The sequence below is a fragment of the Gymnogyps californianus genome, chromosome 13 (assembly GCF_018139145.2).
Source record: "Gymnogyps californianus isolate 813 chromosome 13, ASM1813914v2, whole genome shotgun sequence".
Taxonomy (NCBI): domain Eukaryota; kingdom Metazoa; phylum Chordata; class Aves; order Accipitriformes; family Cathartidae; genus Gymnogyps; species Gymnogyps californianus.
In genome coordinates, this window is record NC_059483.1 from 220,310 (window position 1) to 235,243 (window position 14,934).

Sequence of the window (14,934 nt, forward strand, 5' to 3'; positions counted from 1 at the left end):
TTCAGATTATTTTAGCTATGTACATAGACACAAATAATTCTTGCTCTTGAGAAGATAAGGTTGGGGTAAGTCTGAAGATCTGTACGAATGGAGGTAATAAGCTGATCAACAGGAACATGATTTCTTTTCACAGGCATATTTCTGCAAAAGGTTAGCCACAGGTAGTTCCCCACATGGTATGTCAGCCAGGGCTAGGATTGATGATTACAATAGGATTTAATGATCATTGTGAGCCATTGTTCTTCCTGTAGGTGTTCAGGAGGAAGGAAAAGGTACATAAGGGAAAATGAACACAAAGATTAAAATGGGAAAAAATTACGTATGATACATCACCTATAATTTTGATCTACTAATATGGTTCTTCCTTTTTAGGCTGAAACAAGCCAGGGTGCTTTAGGAACACTAGCAAATGTTGTAACATCTCTTGCTAATCTCAGTGAGTCGCTAAATAATGGAGATACTTCTGAAGTTCAACAAGAAGAGCAATCCGCAAGTGAGATTACACGGTATGCATTTATATTTGCATTTTATTTAGCAATTTGTATTCTGTATGGTGTATACTTACACTCATTCATTGAAGTAATTTGGCACTTCTGTTTGACACCAAACACAGTAGAGATTGCCCCCTACTTTGCAACACAAAAGCAATTCTTTAGAAATCCAGGTTTGGCTGTTTTCCTCTTGTGAAGAACTGTGTCCTGTGTTATAAATATAGTGTTCTGAAGCTAGACCAGATTTCATACTCAGAAAAATAATAGATGACTGGTTTGTGACCTTGAGAGACTCTGAGAATAGCAACAGTTTGGTACTGTTTTATTTGATAGGCTTGTTATATGGAAGCTTCTCCTGCACAATGCTCATGCCCTTAGCCCTGCTCTTTAGCAGTCTGTATTACTGCAGATTTCTTTTTGAGATTGTGCTGCCATAGTACCTGCCGGCAATGTAGGGAAAATGTAGTTAAACTAAGATTAATAAACTTTTTGTTTTAATGTTCAGAGAGAGTTTGAAGTCTTTTTTGTCTTTATTAATGAGAAAAATGGGGGAAAAGGAGCATGGAATCTTAACATTTCCATCAGAGCTTGAGATTTTTACAGTTGGGGTTGGGGGGGGTGTTGAAGGACAACATAAATTGGCAGTATAGTGAAATAAGAAAAATACTTGGCCTCAAAACTGTCCATTGTTTCTCAAGTAGAAGATTTTTAAGAGGAGCTTAACTTCACTGTCTTAAGTCTTTTATTTAAACTCTTCGAGTGAACTGATATTTAAAAATGCTTGACACTGCAAGTCAACTTACGTCAACCTTGTACTCTTTCTTTAAAGCAGGAAAAAAAATCCAAAAAACCCTCCCCAAAACTTCTTGACAAAAATACTGGCAAAACAGCAATATACCATAATACTGTCCACTGTTATGAAACTGGAGCACAAAATTCTTCTCTAAATCTAAGCTGTGTTATCACAAGAAGGGAATTTACACTGCCTTATTTTGGTAATGGCCCAGCTACAGCTTGAGTATAAAGGGAGTCCAGGGACCAGTCTCTCTTATGTTACTGTCATAAGTAGGCATAAGGCTCTGTCTATACTGTGAGATCAGGAGTGTCTGGCCATATCTCATCTTAAGGGAAAGGAAATTCAAGCATGTTGTCTAGAAGAGAACCACGCTGTTCTCCACTGTTCCAAGAAATTGGACATCAAGGACAGGGACTTCAGGGTGTTCTCCAGAGTGCATCTGGTCTATAATCCTCACATAATCTGTTACACATTCCAAGGTGAGAAGGAGGGGATAGTGAATGGTAAGTGCAAGAAATCACTTTACTAGTACAAATACTAGCATAAAACTATTAGAGCAGGATTTACAGTAGTAAAAAGTTCCCCTGTTACAAGGGAGCTCTTTCACCAGCGATATATGGGCGGATCTATTCCTTTTAGTAAAGTCCAAACAGTACAGAGGGGCCAGGTTGTAATGAAAAGTCTGACCTTGTGTCTTAGCATAAACAGTTCCTGTATATGTTACCTCTAAGTGGAAATGCTTTATAACGTTTAATTTGACCACTACTCTGAATTTTTTTAAGGTGTAAGGAAGCACTGTTTCATTGTTTATAACTTTTTTTTTCAGGGCATTTGATACTTTAGCTAAAGCACTTAATACCACAGATGGTACAGCAGCTCATAACTTGGCAGATGGGATGGATCCTACAGGAGGAGGGAATATTCATGTAATCAGTAGAGATCAGTCAACACCAATTATTGAAGTGGAAGGACCCCTACTTACAGATACACATGTCACATTTAAGGTATGTGCTTCTTTAAATGTCTTACTAAACAGACTAACACTTAAGACATAACCCAAAATTAGTTTACTATGTTTTCTTTATTCTTATATTTAATTTTGGCAATATAATCTAGGATAACATCTGCTGTTACAAAGCTTCTAATACAATTTCACACTTGCATGCTGTACCTAAAGAGTATAAGTGTTATTTCGTAAGACCTTTTCATAGACAGAAGGATGGGATGCTTTAAAATTTATTTCACTTTCCAGTGCTGTTGATAATCACTTTCCATATCATCCATATAGTATGATGTCTTGCTTAATTAATTTATAATTCTGGATAGTGTAAAACTTTCATCTAAAGGGCTCCTTCATATAAAGAGAGGTTACAGTGCCTTCTTAGATGCTTATGGTTAGACCACTGAAAAAGGTCTTGCATTTTAGAGATGCTTCAGCGGAATACAAACAAACACATGTTGATAAACAATGTGCGAGAAGCAATAAGGGTGTTCATCTTGCTGTAATCAAATTGCACTGTTTCAAGAAATACAAAGATCATTACTGAAATAAGTAATACTTAATGTAGTCAAACTTTTATCATAACCTACTTATTCCCATTAATGGTGTTTTGTGATTGTAGATTTCTATTACATGACTTTCCCATTTTAGATATTTAGATTTTAGATTTTATTTTGCTTCTTTTTGAAAAGTTTTAAAAGATCTTTTATAGCTCTGCGATGCTAGCCAACACTCCACAGAGCAATGAAATTTATAGATTTAATTATTATTAAATGAATATTAAAACATTTTAAGAGGAAACATTTGAGCTCTCTCCCACATAATTTCTTGTCTCCTATTCCCATTTTGCATTCCTTGCCGATAGTAATGAGTTATTTAGTACAGTTTTCCTTTGACAATTTCTTGTCACACAGTTGCTTATGACAGACAATGAGAGTAGTTTGAATGTTTTCGCTGGTTATTTCATCGATAATAAAAATTGTTTTATGTCTGAGCTGTATATATTGTACTGTACTTTTATTTTTTGCAGCTGACAATGCCCAGTCCAATGCCGGAGTACCTTAATGTACACTACATCTGTGAGTCAGCATCACGACTACTTTTCCTCTCTATGCACTGGGCTAGGTCCATACCTGCATTTCAAGCTCTTGGGTAAATGGACATACTCTGTTGAACGGTTTGCTTTCTAATAAATTTAAGCACTGATCTGAACACTTTTCAGCTATTTTGAATTTTTAAATGATTATATTGTTTAATTTTTAATGACTTCTGTAAAATGTGTGAAGACTATGCAATACTCTCCTTTTTGAAGAATAAAATAGAAGATGGCAGAGGAGGGGATAACTACAGTATCTGATGTTTCTGCGGTTACAGAAGCTAAAGCCGAATCAAAAGCAAGCATTTAATTTGTAGAAATATATCTTGGTAAAGAACTGGTGAGCACCGTTTTACAGATAAGCTGAAATGGTTTCCTGTAGTCGGCCTATCACTTCTTTTTGCTTTTTGAAATACTTGTAATATGCTAATATATGACTTTTAGTAAAGTGGTTTGCAATACATTAATCCTTATTATTAATTGTTATAATTAACGTAATTACACATAGGGTAATACCAACCTGATATGAAAACTACCTACAGTTGTTTGATTTTCTGTTATTTATAGGCAGGACTGTAATACCAGCCTTGTGCGTGCCTGCTGGAATGAGCTGTTTACCTTAGGCCTGGCACAGTGTGCACAGGTGATGAGTCTGTCTACTATCCTAGCAGCTATTGTCAACCATCTCCAGAACAGCATACAAGAAGGTATGTTTTCAGTGTGTGATTCTTATACGTGTTCAGTCCTGTCAACACTACAGGGACATTTGTATAACGTTTCTCACGAGGTGTTTCCTAATTGGTGACAGAATTGTTCCCCAGGATCCAGGGGAAGGAGAAGCCTTCTCTTGCATAATTACCTTCCCTCTGGTGATCCACAACTTTTGTTGTGGTGAACTCACAGATCTCTGTGGGATACAAGTGTCCATAGAATAAATGGGGATAAGGCTGGAGGATGTATTCTCCTGTCTTCTACATTTGACTGGCAGTATAGAGAAAGACAGGTACATCCAAAAGTTGGGTGTGCTCACAGAGCTTTCCTCCCATCCAGATGTAATTTTTTTTTCCTGTTAGAATAATGATGTCTTTTTCCAAACCACACCAGATTTTTTTCCTTCCAGAACTTTCCTTGTCCTCTTTGCAGTGTAAAACTATAGCATTTGCCAAGTATCACAAGAATATTCTTGCAAGTATAATGGTTTTGGATACTGCTATAATGCAGTAGTGATTAATGTATTTTGAAGTACCCTGTGAAGCATTAAACAACAAAAAGATTTATGTAATTTTATTTTTTAATTCAGTGTTTGCCTGTTGATAATGATGACTATATCTAGAATGGATGATAATCTGTTATGGTTGCCTTTTTTTCATTCTTTTCTTTAAGGATGCTCCCAATCAATATGATTGATTAGTGTGAAAATAACATTCCATTTTTAATAGGAGGAAAAAAACAATACTAGCAGCTTTAAACTCTGCAAACACAGCATATTACATGAAAGCTAGCTTAAACTTAAATGTGAGTTAAAAGTAGTTACAGAATACTATTTGGTACCAACTTGTTTGATGATTTTTGTGGTGCCATTATTGTGCACACAGCAAAAATTGGAAAATAGGCTTTTACTGAGGAGAGTAAAACTTGATTGTAGAACTATAAAACGTACAGAAGTAGATAATCTGAAAAAAAGTTTAATATCCTGCAATGTTAGTAAAGTACATTTGTTTTAATCTACTTTATTAGCTTCATTATGATAAAGTAAATTAGACAGAAATTTGATTCTTAAATGGATAGTATGCTTTCATAATGAATATAGTTGGGGTTTTTTCTTTTTTTTTTTTTTTTTTTTTTTTTTTTTTTTTGTAATTTAAGAGAGCCTGGACAGCCCTCAAAATGCAACAAACTGATGCTCCTTTCCTGCACAGAGAGAGAGGCGAGAGTTTAAAAGACCAATAGGGAAACGTGCACATTGTATGTTCTGCACTGAGTTGGGCTTTTAATTATATCTCTGTCAGAAAAAATAGAGCTGTCTATTCCACCTACACCCCAGGCAATGAGTTTGTGGAGGAGTAAGTGGTGGGGCTATTACAGCCTTAAGCTGGCTCCACTTCTGTTCCCATGTCTCAAAAAAGAAAAAAAATAAATTTGTTCTGCAACCTGTACTTCCAGTCATGCTGTGTTACTTGAGACTGGCCAAGAAAAGAGGATGATTTGTTTTATTATGATTTGTTGATGATTTGTTTTATTTATTCTGCAAAGTTCTTATATTGTGTATTATAACTTTAAAATTCAAAACAAAGTGAAGAAATTTCAGAACTTTATCTAGGAAGCATATTAGTGAGGAGGCTATTTGGAAACTGTGGAATTCACATTCACTTTTCCTGAGTATTTCTGCACCATCGTTTCCCACTTAATATAGAAATAAAAACATTACATCATGTCTATCTTGATCCATCTTGAGTAACTAAAAACTCGTATCACAGTTCATGTATTTTAGAAATTTAGATTATGCTTTTATTCTTATTTCAAGACATTGTGCAAAAAATGTTTCTTCTGTTCAATTTTTTTATTGCAGTTTCAGAAAATATGTAAAATAATCTTAAATTACATCAAAGATTCAGTTTAAGGCACACAGGTCTAAGCAATCATATACACTATTAGCTGTACAGACACAAGTAAAATATTTAAGTTATAATGATATGAAATATTAGAATTAGAGATCATGATGAATAAAATTATTCTAATGTGTTTCTCAAGAAAAAGTTTTATCCCTTGTGGATTGACTTGTCTCTGAAGTTTGACAATAGTAATTATATATTCAAAGATTTGCCTTAATATAATCTCTAAGGTTTTCACTCTTTGACTAGTCTGCAGATATGGAGTCAAAGAGAAGGTATATTTACCAAAATAGAAATCTCTGCCTCCCTAGCTGAGCAGCTAATACCACTCAATTGTAACTTATCCACAAATAATATAAGATTATTTTTTTAAATCAGCATTTTAAGAAAGAATATGAAGCCAACATAAGGATCGTGATGTTTCAAATGATAGAAGAATCTGTGTACATGTATTTGAGTGAATTTACCCCATCAGAAGGAAAAAAGACTATTTAGCACAGTAAATGAAAAATTCACTTCTAAAAGTACAGATAGAGGAAAAAGTAGCACTGTCATTATTGCTTTTGCATTCACTTCTGGAAAAGCTAACTCAATACTGTTGGAATTTAAAATTAGGATTGCATGATAGCATTTGGTTTGTGCTTCTGTTCATTCCCAGAATCACTCTAGCCATTTGTAGAAAAATTCACCATAATTTGAGAGTCTCTGCTCAGAACGTACATCACTAGAATAAGATTGGTGTTGCAGATTATGCTGTACTGGCAAAATTATGCAAAAGAGTTAACATTCCATTTGCTAGCCCTGTGTCTGACTCAGTTTTATAAATCTTCACTTCCATAATCATTCAGGCCATCCTTATATGTTAAGTGGTTTTAAGATAGCAAATGACACAAAAGACTTTAAAATATCACTTCACTTGTTTTATAAAAGGATATTGGTTAATATATCAGATGTACTTGAGCTCACATGAAATAGTAAGCAATATCTTTTTGTAGATAAACTTTCTGGAGACAGAATAAAGCAAGTCATGGAACACATCTGGAAACTTCAGGAGTTCTGTAACAGCATGGCCAAGCTTGATATTGATGGATATGAATATGCATACCTTAAAGCTATAGTCCTCTTTAGCCCTGGTAAGGAATTTAGTAACTGTATCTTTTTAAATAATAAGCATTTATATGTTAATGTTTTAGCAATTTTTTTAATGAGACTAATGTCTTGAGATGAGACTGGTGTTAAGCTGCAGATAAAATGATTGTTCAATAATGATTTATCACAAACAGTATGTTTTAAAAATAACTTTGGAGCAGCATATCCATGTTATTTACAGTTCCAATATATCAGGTATTCCTGTACACCCACCTTAGAAGACTAGACTCTCAATTACCTTCAGCTGAGAATCTGTGAGTAATAAGTTATCTGGGATGTGTACTAGCAATACTAGTGAAGTAAATAGCAGGAAGGATTAGAGGAAATACATTCTCACAGTGACAAAAAGAAATTGGCTTCAATTTTAGTATTTTTAATACACTCGTAAGAGGGATCACTGAAATATGAGCAGAAATACCACTGTATTTTATATGGAACTTCCACAAAATCTCCAAAACTAAATGTAAACAGGCTGTCTTCCATTTGTTACCAAAAAAATGATAGCATACAACTAAAGCATGATCAACAGTGTTTATGAGATACGAGGATTTACTCAAAGACGACACTTAAGATTTTCTGGAATGATAAGGTAAGGACGTTAAAGAAATGGGAAGTGACAGTCTCTTCAGCAAAGGTGGAGAAATGTTCCTAGGACACAGAAAGGTTAATTTAAAACTGCGGACAGGCTGCGTGAAGGGAAACTCTTGCTCAGAAATGTAAATTATTTACTTTAATTCAAAGGTGTTTACCACTTTGAATTTAACAAAGTACGAAGAAAAGGAGTATTTTGTTATCAGGGATTTTGGGGGGTTTTTTTGCATTGATATTATTTTTGTCTGTAATAAAACTTACTTTAATTAGAAGATACTGGTGTCCTGAAATTTGCTTTTGAAAGTTTTTTTCAGATTGTACCATTAGGGTTAGGTTTATTAGGGTTTTGATTCAAGTTGGAGGAGCAAGAAATTCTCCAAACTCAAGCTAGCTCTGTCCTATTTCAAGGGAAGAGCAGTTTGAACACAACACTGAATATATTTGGGCATAGTCAGATATGTGGTATTTTCCGTTTTTTTTCTGATCATGTGACTGTCTTTGAGGAGCTGAGCCAGCTGGAATTAAAACATGAGACAGACTCGAGAAGGTCAAGAAACTGATCTGTCAAGAAAACAACCTAGATATTCCTCAGTCAGCATAGTTAGTTGAAATCACAGAGGCAAACACATTTAAAAAAGCAAGGTTAGAAACATAAACTAGGAGTGTCATTGCCGGGTACATACCTACAGGCTTAATCTTTTTTCACTTTCTTGTGGATACACACAGCTATAGAGAGAAAAGTGAGCAAGCTAATTCTGAAGCCAGGAAGCAAATGTTCGGTTGAGTGGTTTCATTTATACAGCTAACAAAACATCACAATACAAGAGAAATATTTAAATGAAATTAAATGCAAGAGTCTTATAACTACATATATTTCAAAATGTATAGGGCAACAATCGACATACAGAAATGTTTTGTTTCTTTAGATCACCCTGGTCTGACCAGTTCAACCCAAATAGAAAAATTCCAGGAGAAGGCACAGATGGAATTGCAGGACTATGTACAAAAAACCTATCCAGAAGATACTTATAGGTATTTATTGTCTATAGTACCCAAAGTAATGTTGTGGGCCATAGCTGGCAAAAGTACAAAATAACATCATTGATGTAAAAATTTCCTTTTTGACATCTGTTCTTTTTTGACTATTGATGAGAAAGAACTAGAACCTTGTTCATAAAAGCAAGCAGGTTTGTTTAAAGATAGGTGGAAGCAAGAATAGCTGACTAGCTTCTTCCACGTAAATTAAACTTGAGTACTTTATTTTTTTTAGGGTTTTTTTTTGAGAGTCTCACTGCCATGTTTAGAAAAGTAAACAGACTTAACTTTATTAGAAGTCTCAAGAATAACTGCCTCAACTTCCTCAAACTTCTTTAGTTCAAACTGCCTCCTTTTTCAAGTTAGTTGTCAAAGAGGCTTTGAGATAATAAAAGGTGATTATCATCCTTTAAATGTTTGCCAAGTTACATATGCAGAAAAGTATTAAAACTGTCAGTTTATAAACCTTGGAAAAATAAGGATTACACGTGGGGAACAGTAACCAACTCTTAAGCTTCTGTTCATAAGAAATTCCCACGTCCTTCTTATTTTCTCCTCTGTTTTTTTTTAATTTCCAAGAACTTCTCTTTGAAAGTATCTAACTTGTTTTTCCACCTCTCAACTGTTCCTTTTTCTTACTTGCTAGAAATAATCATCCTGTTTTCTAATAATCTCCATCAAAACTATTCTAAATTTCATCAACACAATTGTTCTCTGCACTACAAGGGAAATTCTAACTTCTGTCTAGCAATATATCCTGGAACATACTCTTTTTTTACTGTGAAAGGTATCCCCATGTAAAGAAGCATGCAATCCCATACATTTAAGCAAGGTCTGAGGGAAGTGTAACTTTAAAAAACCAAACAAACAAACAAATGAAAAAAGGCCTGTAAAAGAGAGAGCTTCTCCCATCACAGAAACTGGTTTCTGCACTGATCTTACAGAGTTAACATTGTGTGGAGCAACAGAAACGGCATCAGGATTCCCAGTTAGGTGCAGTGAAGATGGGATTCTCTACTTCAGAAATAACCTCAAATCCCACATTCTTCTTCTGTCTACAATTCAATTATTCTGGTTTGATGCATGAAAGCTGGATATCTGCCATAAAAAGAAATACAGAATTTGTTCCATATACTTACTTCTCTTAATAGTGGCTGAAGGAAGAATATCAGAGAGTTACATTTCCCAAACAGTGTCCTGTATTTTAACTGACATTGTCTATATCCCCATGTTCACCCATAGGTAAGTTTAGAGTACAAATCTGATTATTTCTGAGCAACTGAATGCTGGCACAAATTGAGATAGAAGCACAAGTGTTACAATTTTCATGAAAACAGCAGCATGGCTTGAATCTTTTTGCGATTTTCTCCTAAAATCTACAAGATATGGTATATTAGCAGAATGGACCTTATATATTTTCTCGATAGATGTTCGAGCATTTTCCAGGGGCCTGTGTTCAGTGCTGCCTAAGGTTTGCTATCACATGGCTCTGGTTCAGGACACTTGTTTATTTTGGCATTTGTGATGTATATCTGCCATATAAACACAGCAGATATGCTTTCGTCACTGTCCTAAATTTGAAATGCATTGAAAGTCCAGAAATTCAATATGGTCACTTCATTATATTGGATGTCTGTTAACATCCTGGTACATAAAAAAACACAGCATTTGGCAGTATGTATGAGTAACAGCACATCCCTCCAAATTCCTTTTCTCATCAGAAGCAGATTCTCTTATTTCCTTTTCTACATATCCAGTCCTATTCTTGCTATCTGGTTTGTCATTAAGTTGCTAGGCAACTGAGGACTATACTGTTTATGGTTTAAATTTTAATTAAGCGTTTTACTCTTAAAATTGTGCAAATGTTCTCACTAGTCAGTATGAATATTATTAGTCTCAGCATTGTCCTGAACTACGAAGTGCTTCCAGAGCTGGGAATTTCAAAAGCAGACCAGGAGAATTGTGTGTTTGTACATACACATTGTATCTACAAAGGGCATTAAATATGTCCTTTTCATTGGAAAACCACAAAGAAAGATGGTGGCTTTTCATTTCACTTGCAGGGTAGAAAAGTAACTATTCTTTTTATGGTAGCTCAATTAGCTTTAATTGCCTCTTTACTCCCATTCATGAGTTATGGTAATAATAAAAGCAGATCCAGCTCTTTAGCCACGAAGTATTTTAAACTGGTGTTGTATGTATTTATAATCCACTGAACTTCTTTTTCAGGCTAGCCCGGATTCTAGTTCGCCTGCCAGCACTTAGGCTGATGAGCTCTAGCATTACTGAGGAACTATTTTTTACTGGTCTCATTGGAAATGTTCCCATTGACAGCATAATCCCCTACATTCTCAAAATGGAAACAGCAGAATATAATGGTCAAATAACTGGCACATCTGCATAGTGGGAACAACACAATTTGATGGATCGAAGTAATTTTTGTAAAAACATACAATTATGAAGTTAAAAGAATACCATTTTGGTATGTACAAATATTTCCAGCTTGTTATCAGTTTCCTGTCAGATTTCTCCTTGTCTGTTTGCTGACATTGACAAAATTTAAGCAGCTATTAAAAGACCTGCTATAGGACCTTTTCTGCCACAAGGAGTATTTTTGATGCCTTTCATTTAAAAGGCTATGGATTACTGAACACACTTTTCACATGCTTTGTATTTAGAAATTATCAGTGGTTAAAAATAGAGTTTTATAATATCAGAGATTAGTAATGAAATTACTTTAAAAGTAAAAAGAACAGTATGTATATATTTAAAAATATCCTTGGAATTAATATCTAATAAATGCCAGGGTATAATACTAGCACTTTGTAAGCACTTCTTGTCAAAGTGACGTCATCAACATCCTGCTTATGAGTATGGAAAATGAAAAAAATTGCATATGTCCTTAGTCAAAATGCTAGTGATTTCTGTGAAAACGTAGAATGCTACAGGAGACAATCATTTATTCTACAAAAAGTCACTTGCTCTTACGTTATGCATGAAATATTAATGTGGATTCTTAAATCAGATATCCACATTATATGAAACTATATTCTGTTAAATTAGTGCAGTTGTAATTCACAGTACGATGCAGTCATTGTGACTATTACGTGCTGCAGGAATTACCCAAACTAGGAGAAAAAATGTGTTTCTTGCCACAGTAATGATGAAATATTCAGGTTCCTTAAAGTTTCTATTCAGACCACCACAGTCATGACAAATGTTATTCTAATCGGAAGCCTTTTGATTGTGGGGAAAATCAGTCATTAACTGGAAGAACAGTCATTTTCAAGTAGAGCTGTGTGATGCTCTTTGAGTATGCTCTTTGTATTTCCAAATTTACTCCTTCTCTCTGTACTCCTAAACACCCTCATTATCCAGCCAAAGGTACAATTTAAAACGTGAAACGTGTAGCACCTCTGGCTGTCAGCAAGAACATATTACAAAACTGTCTAACTTTATTTCTTCCCCTTTCCTCCCTCCCCTTCCCTGACTGAGCACTCCCAGTTTTGCAGTGCTCTCATCCTTCCTATGACTCAGTTTGAAACTGAAATATAGTTAGGACTTACATTCAGTCATGTACAATTGCAGTTAATGACTGATATACCATGGAGTTATAAAATTAACTACTTTTTAATTGTCTAGAGTGATGAGCCATCAACATGTTTTCTAGTATTGGCCATTAGCTGCTAGCATTGCTTTCATTTTAGTATAATTTATTATTATTGACTTTAAATATTTTAAACAATCAAAGTTTAAAAAAAAGTGATGGCAATTAATACCTTCATCTGATCCTGGCTCATTAGATGCATCAATTATTTTAATTATTTGTATGGTAGAGGCATTTTCTACTTGTGTATTTTTATGTGACAAAAATCTAATGGTAAGTTCAGCACTTTTGTTTTTCTTCTGTTATTGACATTTATTTAGAAACACCAACCAGGTTGGTGTTTGTGTCTTTTTAAAGGTCTGAATTGTAGCCAAAAGACCTTAAGCAGCTCTAGATGAGGCTTCTGATGTACTAAAAAGTCCTGACCTGGTACACTTCATTCTCATTAGGAGGCTCACATTTGTAGCACTCATTGTGACATGGAAGGCTATTTAATTTTAGCTTCTGGATGCACTGAAGTCTTCTACAGTTACCACTGTTACAGCATTCAGAGTCCTCTTTTCTCAAAAGGGTGTTACAAAGAGTCCAATATACGTGCAGAGATTTGTAATATTGCACTTTCATTTCTCTTGGCTTTTGGTATAGCAAATGAAATTGTCATATCTTTAATGTGATGGAAGGTCTGCACTCTGAATGTTAAGTCAACTGGAATGCAGAATTTTGTACTAGCTGTTTTATTGCAGTGTAACTTCTTGTGTGATTGTGTTAGCACTTCCGATGCAAAGTCCCTGTTTTAAGGGTATACAACTTAAAAATTAATTGTGATATAAACAACATCAGAAGTAGCTACCTTGGAAAGAGTTGCGGCCATTTTTGTTAAAATTTAAAATTTTATTGGGTTATGTCGTTGTTCTAAAAGCAGTATGCATTGAACTATTGTGATATTTTCATTGTGAAAAAGATTATGCAGTTTAATTTGCTTTCAGTATTTTGTAAAAATCATTTAAGCAGATAAGTAAGCATTATTAATGACAAATGAAATATTCCTTAGCACAAAAACTAGCCATTGGAATCTTTTTTCCCAAATTTGAATACATACCAGCTGGCTTTTTCATGACAAACATCATTTCAATTTCCAGTTTTTCAAGTAAAAGGGCCCCATTTTCTGTGCAAAACTTTATTTTCCTCATTTTTCAACTTGTGCTGTGAGCATAACAGTTCAGGAAACAAAATAAAGCTACTACATTTTTTTGGGAACAGAAGGATTGCATGAAATAAAATTGTATGCATTGTATTACATTTGTAAATGAAAATCATGCAGCTCTGTTTACAAGAGCTTTATTTACAAATAAACTACACTCCCTACAAATGCAAGGCCATATAATTATATCCTTGATCCATCTCTGGTAGTCACTTATTCTGCAGATAGTTCCCTGGACTTTAGGGATAAAATATTAATTTGTGTAAATGAAGTAACAACAATGCAATCCATATCTAGGGTTTATTTATTGTGCATGCATTTAATAGATGAAATGAAGCAGTTCCATACTTCAGATTCTGATATTATCACCTAAAAGCTATAAAGTCTCTCTTTGTGTAGCAGCATCAGCACGATTTGCTGGCTTGCATTAGTCAGAACCAAGATAATTTAGTCCTTATGCCATTAACAAAAAGTACTTTCTCTAACTATATACTATTTTGATTTCCAGACTAACAGTTTGGATTGCAGAAATTTGGATGGCAGATGGTAGATCCTAGAGCTTAAGAAATATTCAGAATCTAAAATGTTTTCCGTATTTGAATATTAGCTATAAATAATAAGATACATGTGATGCATAACCTAACACTTCTTTCTCACTTGCTGCTCAAGGGCTGTCATAAAAATGAGCCAAAGATTTGGCATATGATGGAGAGACACTGAAAGGAATCACTTAAAATACTGCCATATAAAACTATAAACCATATTCTCCAGCGCAGTAGGGCTCCTTTGCGCTAAATTTCAAGTGTAATCACAGAATCACAGACTGGCTGAGGTTGGAAGGGACCTCTGGAGTTCATCTGGTCCAACCCCCCCCTGCTCAGGCAGGGCCACCTAGAGCCAGCTGCCCAGGACCGTGTCCAGGTGACTTTTGAATATCTCCAAGGATGGCGACTCCACAACCTCCCTGGGCAACCGGTGCCAGTGCTCAGTCACCCTCAGAGTGAAAAAGTGTTTCCTGATGTTGGAGGCAACCTCCTGTGTTGCAGCTTGTGCCCATTGCCTCTGGTCCTGTCACTGGGCACCACTGAGAAGAGCCTGGCTCCATCTTCTTTGTACCCTCCCTTTAGGTATTTATACACATTGATTGATGTGACCCCCCCGAGCCTTCTCCAGGCTGAACAGTCCCAGCTCTCTCAGCCTTTCCTGCTGTGAGAGATGTTCCTGTCCCTTCATCATTTTCATGGCCCTTTGTTGGACTCTTTCCAGTGCCTCTCTTGTACTGGGGAGCCCAGCACTGGACACAGCACTCCAGGTGTGGCCTCACCAGTGCCGAGTAGAGGGGAAGGATCCCCTCCC

The 14,934-nt window shown here is 35.3% G+C and overlaps 1 protein-coding gene across 4 annotated transcripts in view; it reads left to right on the plus strand.

The window, feature by feature from the left end:
* The window catches only part of NR2C2 (nuclear receptor subfamily 2 group C member 2), a 34,300-nt gene extending 22,935 nt beyond the window's left edge, over positions 1-11,365 (plus strand). For all 4 annotated transcript variants that reach the window (XM_050904451.1, XM_050904450.1, XM_050904452.1 and 1 more), the window contains 7 exons: positions 373-506; positions 2,114-2,291; positions 3,318-3,439; positions 3,951-4,090; positions 6,991-7,128; positions 8,662-8,767; positions 11,000-11,365. In XM_050904451.1, coding sequence (XP_050760408.1) covers positions 373-506; positions 2,114-2,291; positions 3,318-3,439; positions 3,951-4,090; positions 6,991-7,128; positions 8,662-8,767; positions 11,000-11,174 — 993 coding nt within the window. In that variant the 3' untranslated portion in view covers positions 11,175-11,365. The remainder of the gene's footprint in view (positions 1-372; positions 507-2,113; positions 2,292-3,317; positions 3,440-3,950; positions 4,091-6,990; positions 7,129-8,661; positions 8,768-10,999) is intronic.
* The last annotated feature ends 3,569 nt before the right edge of the window (positions 11,366-14,934 follow it).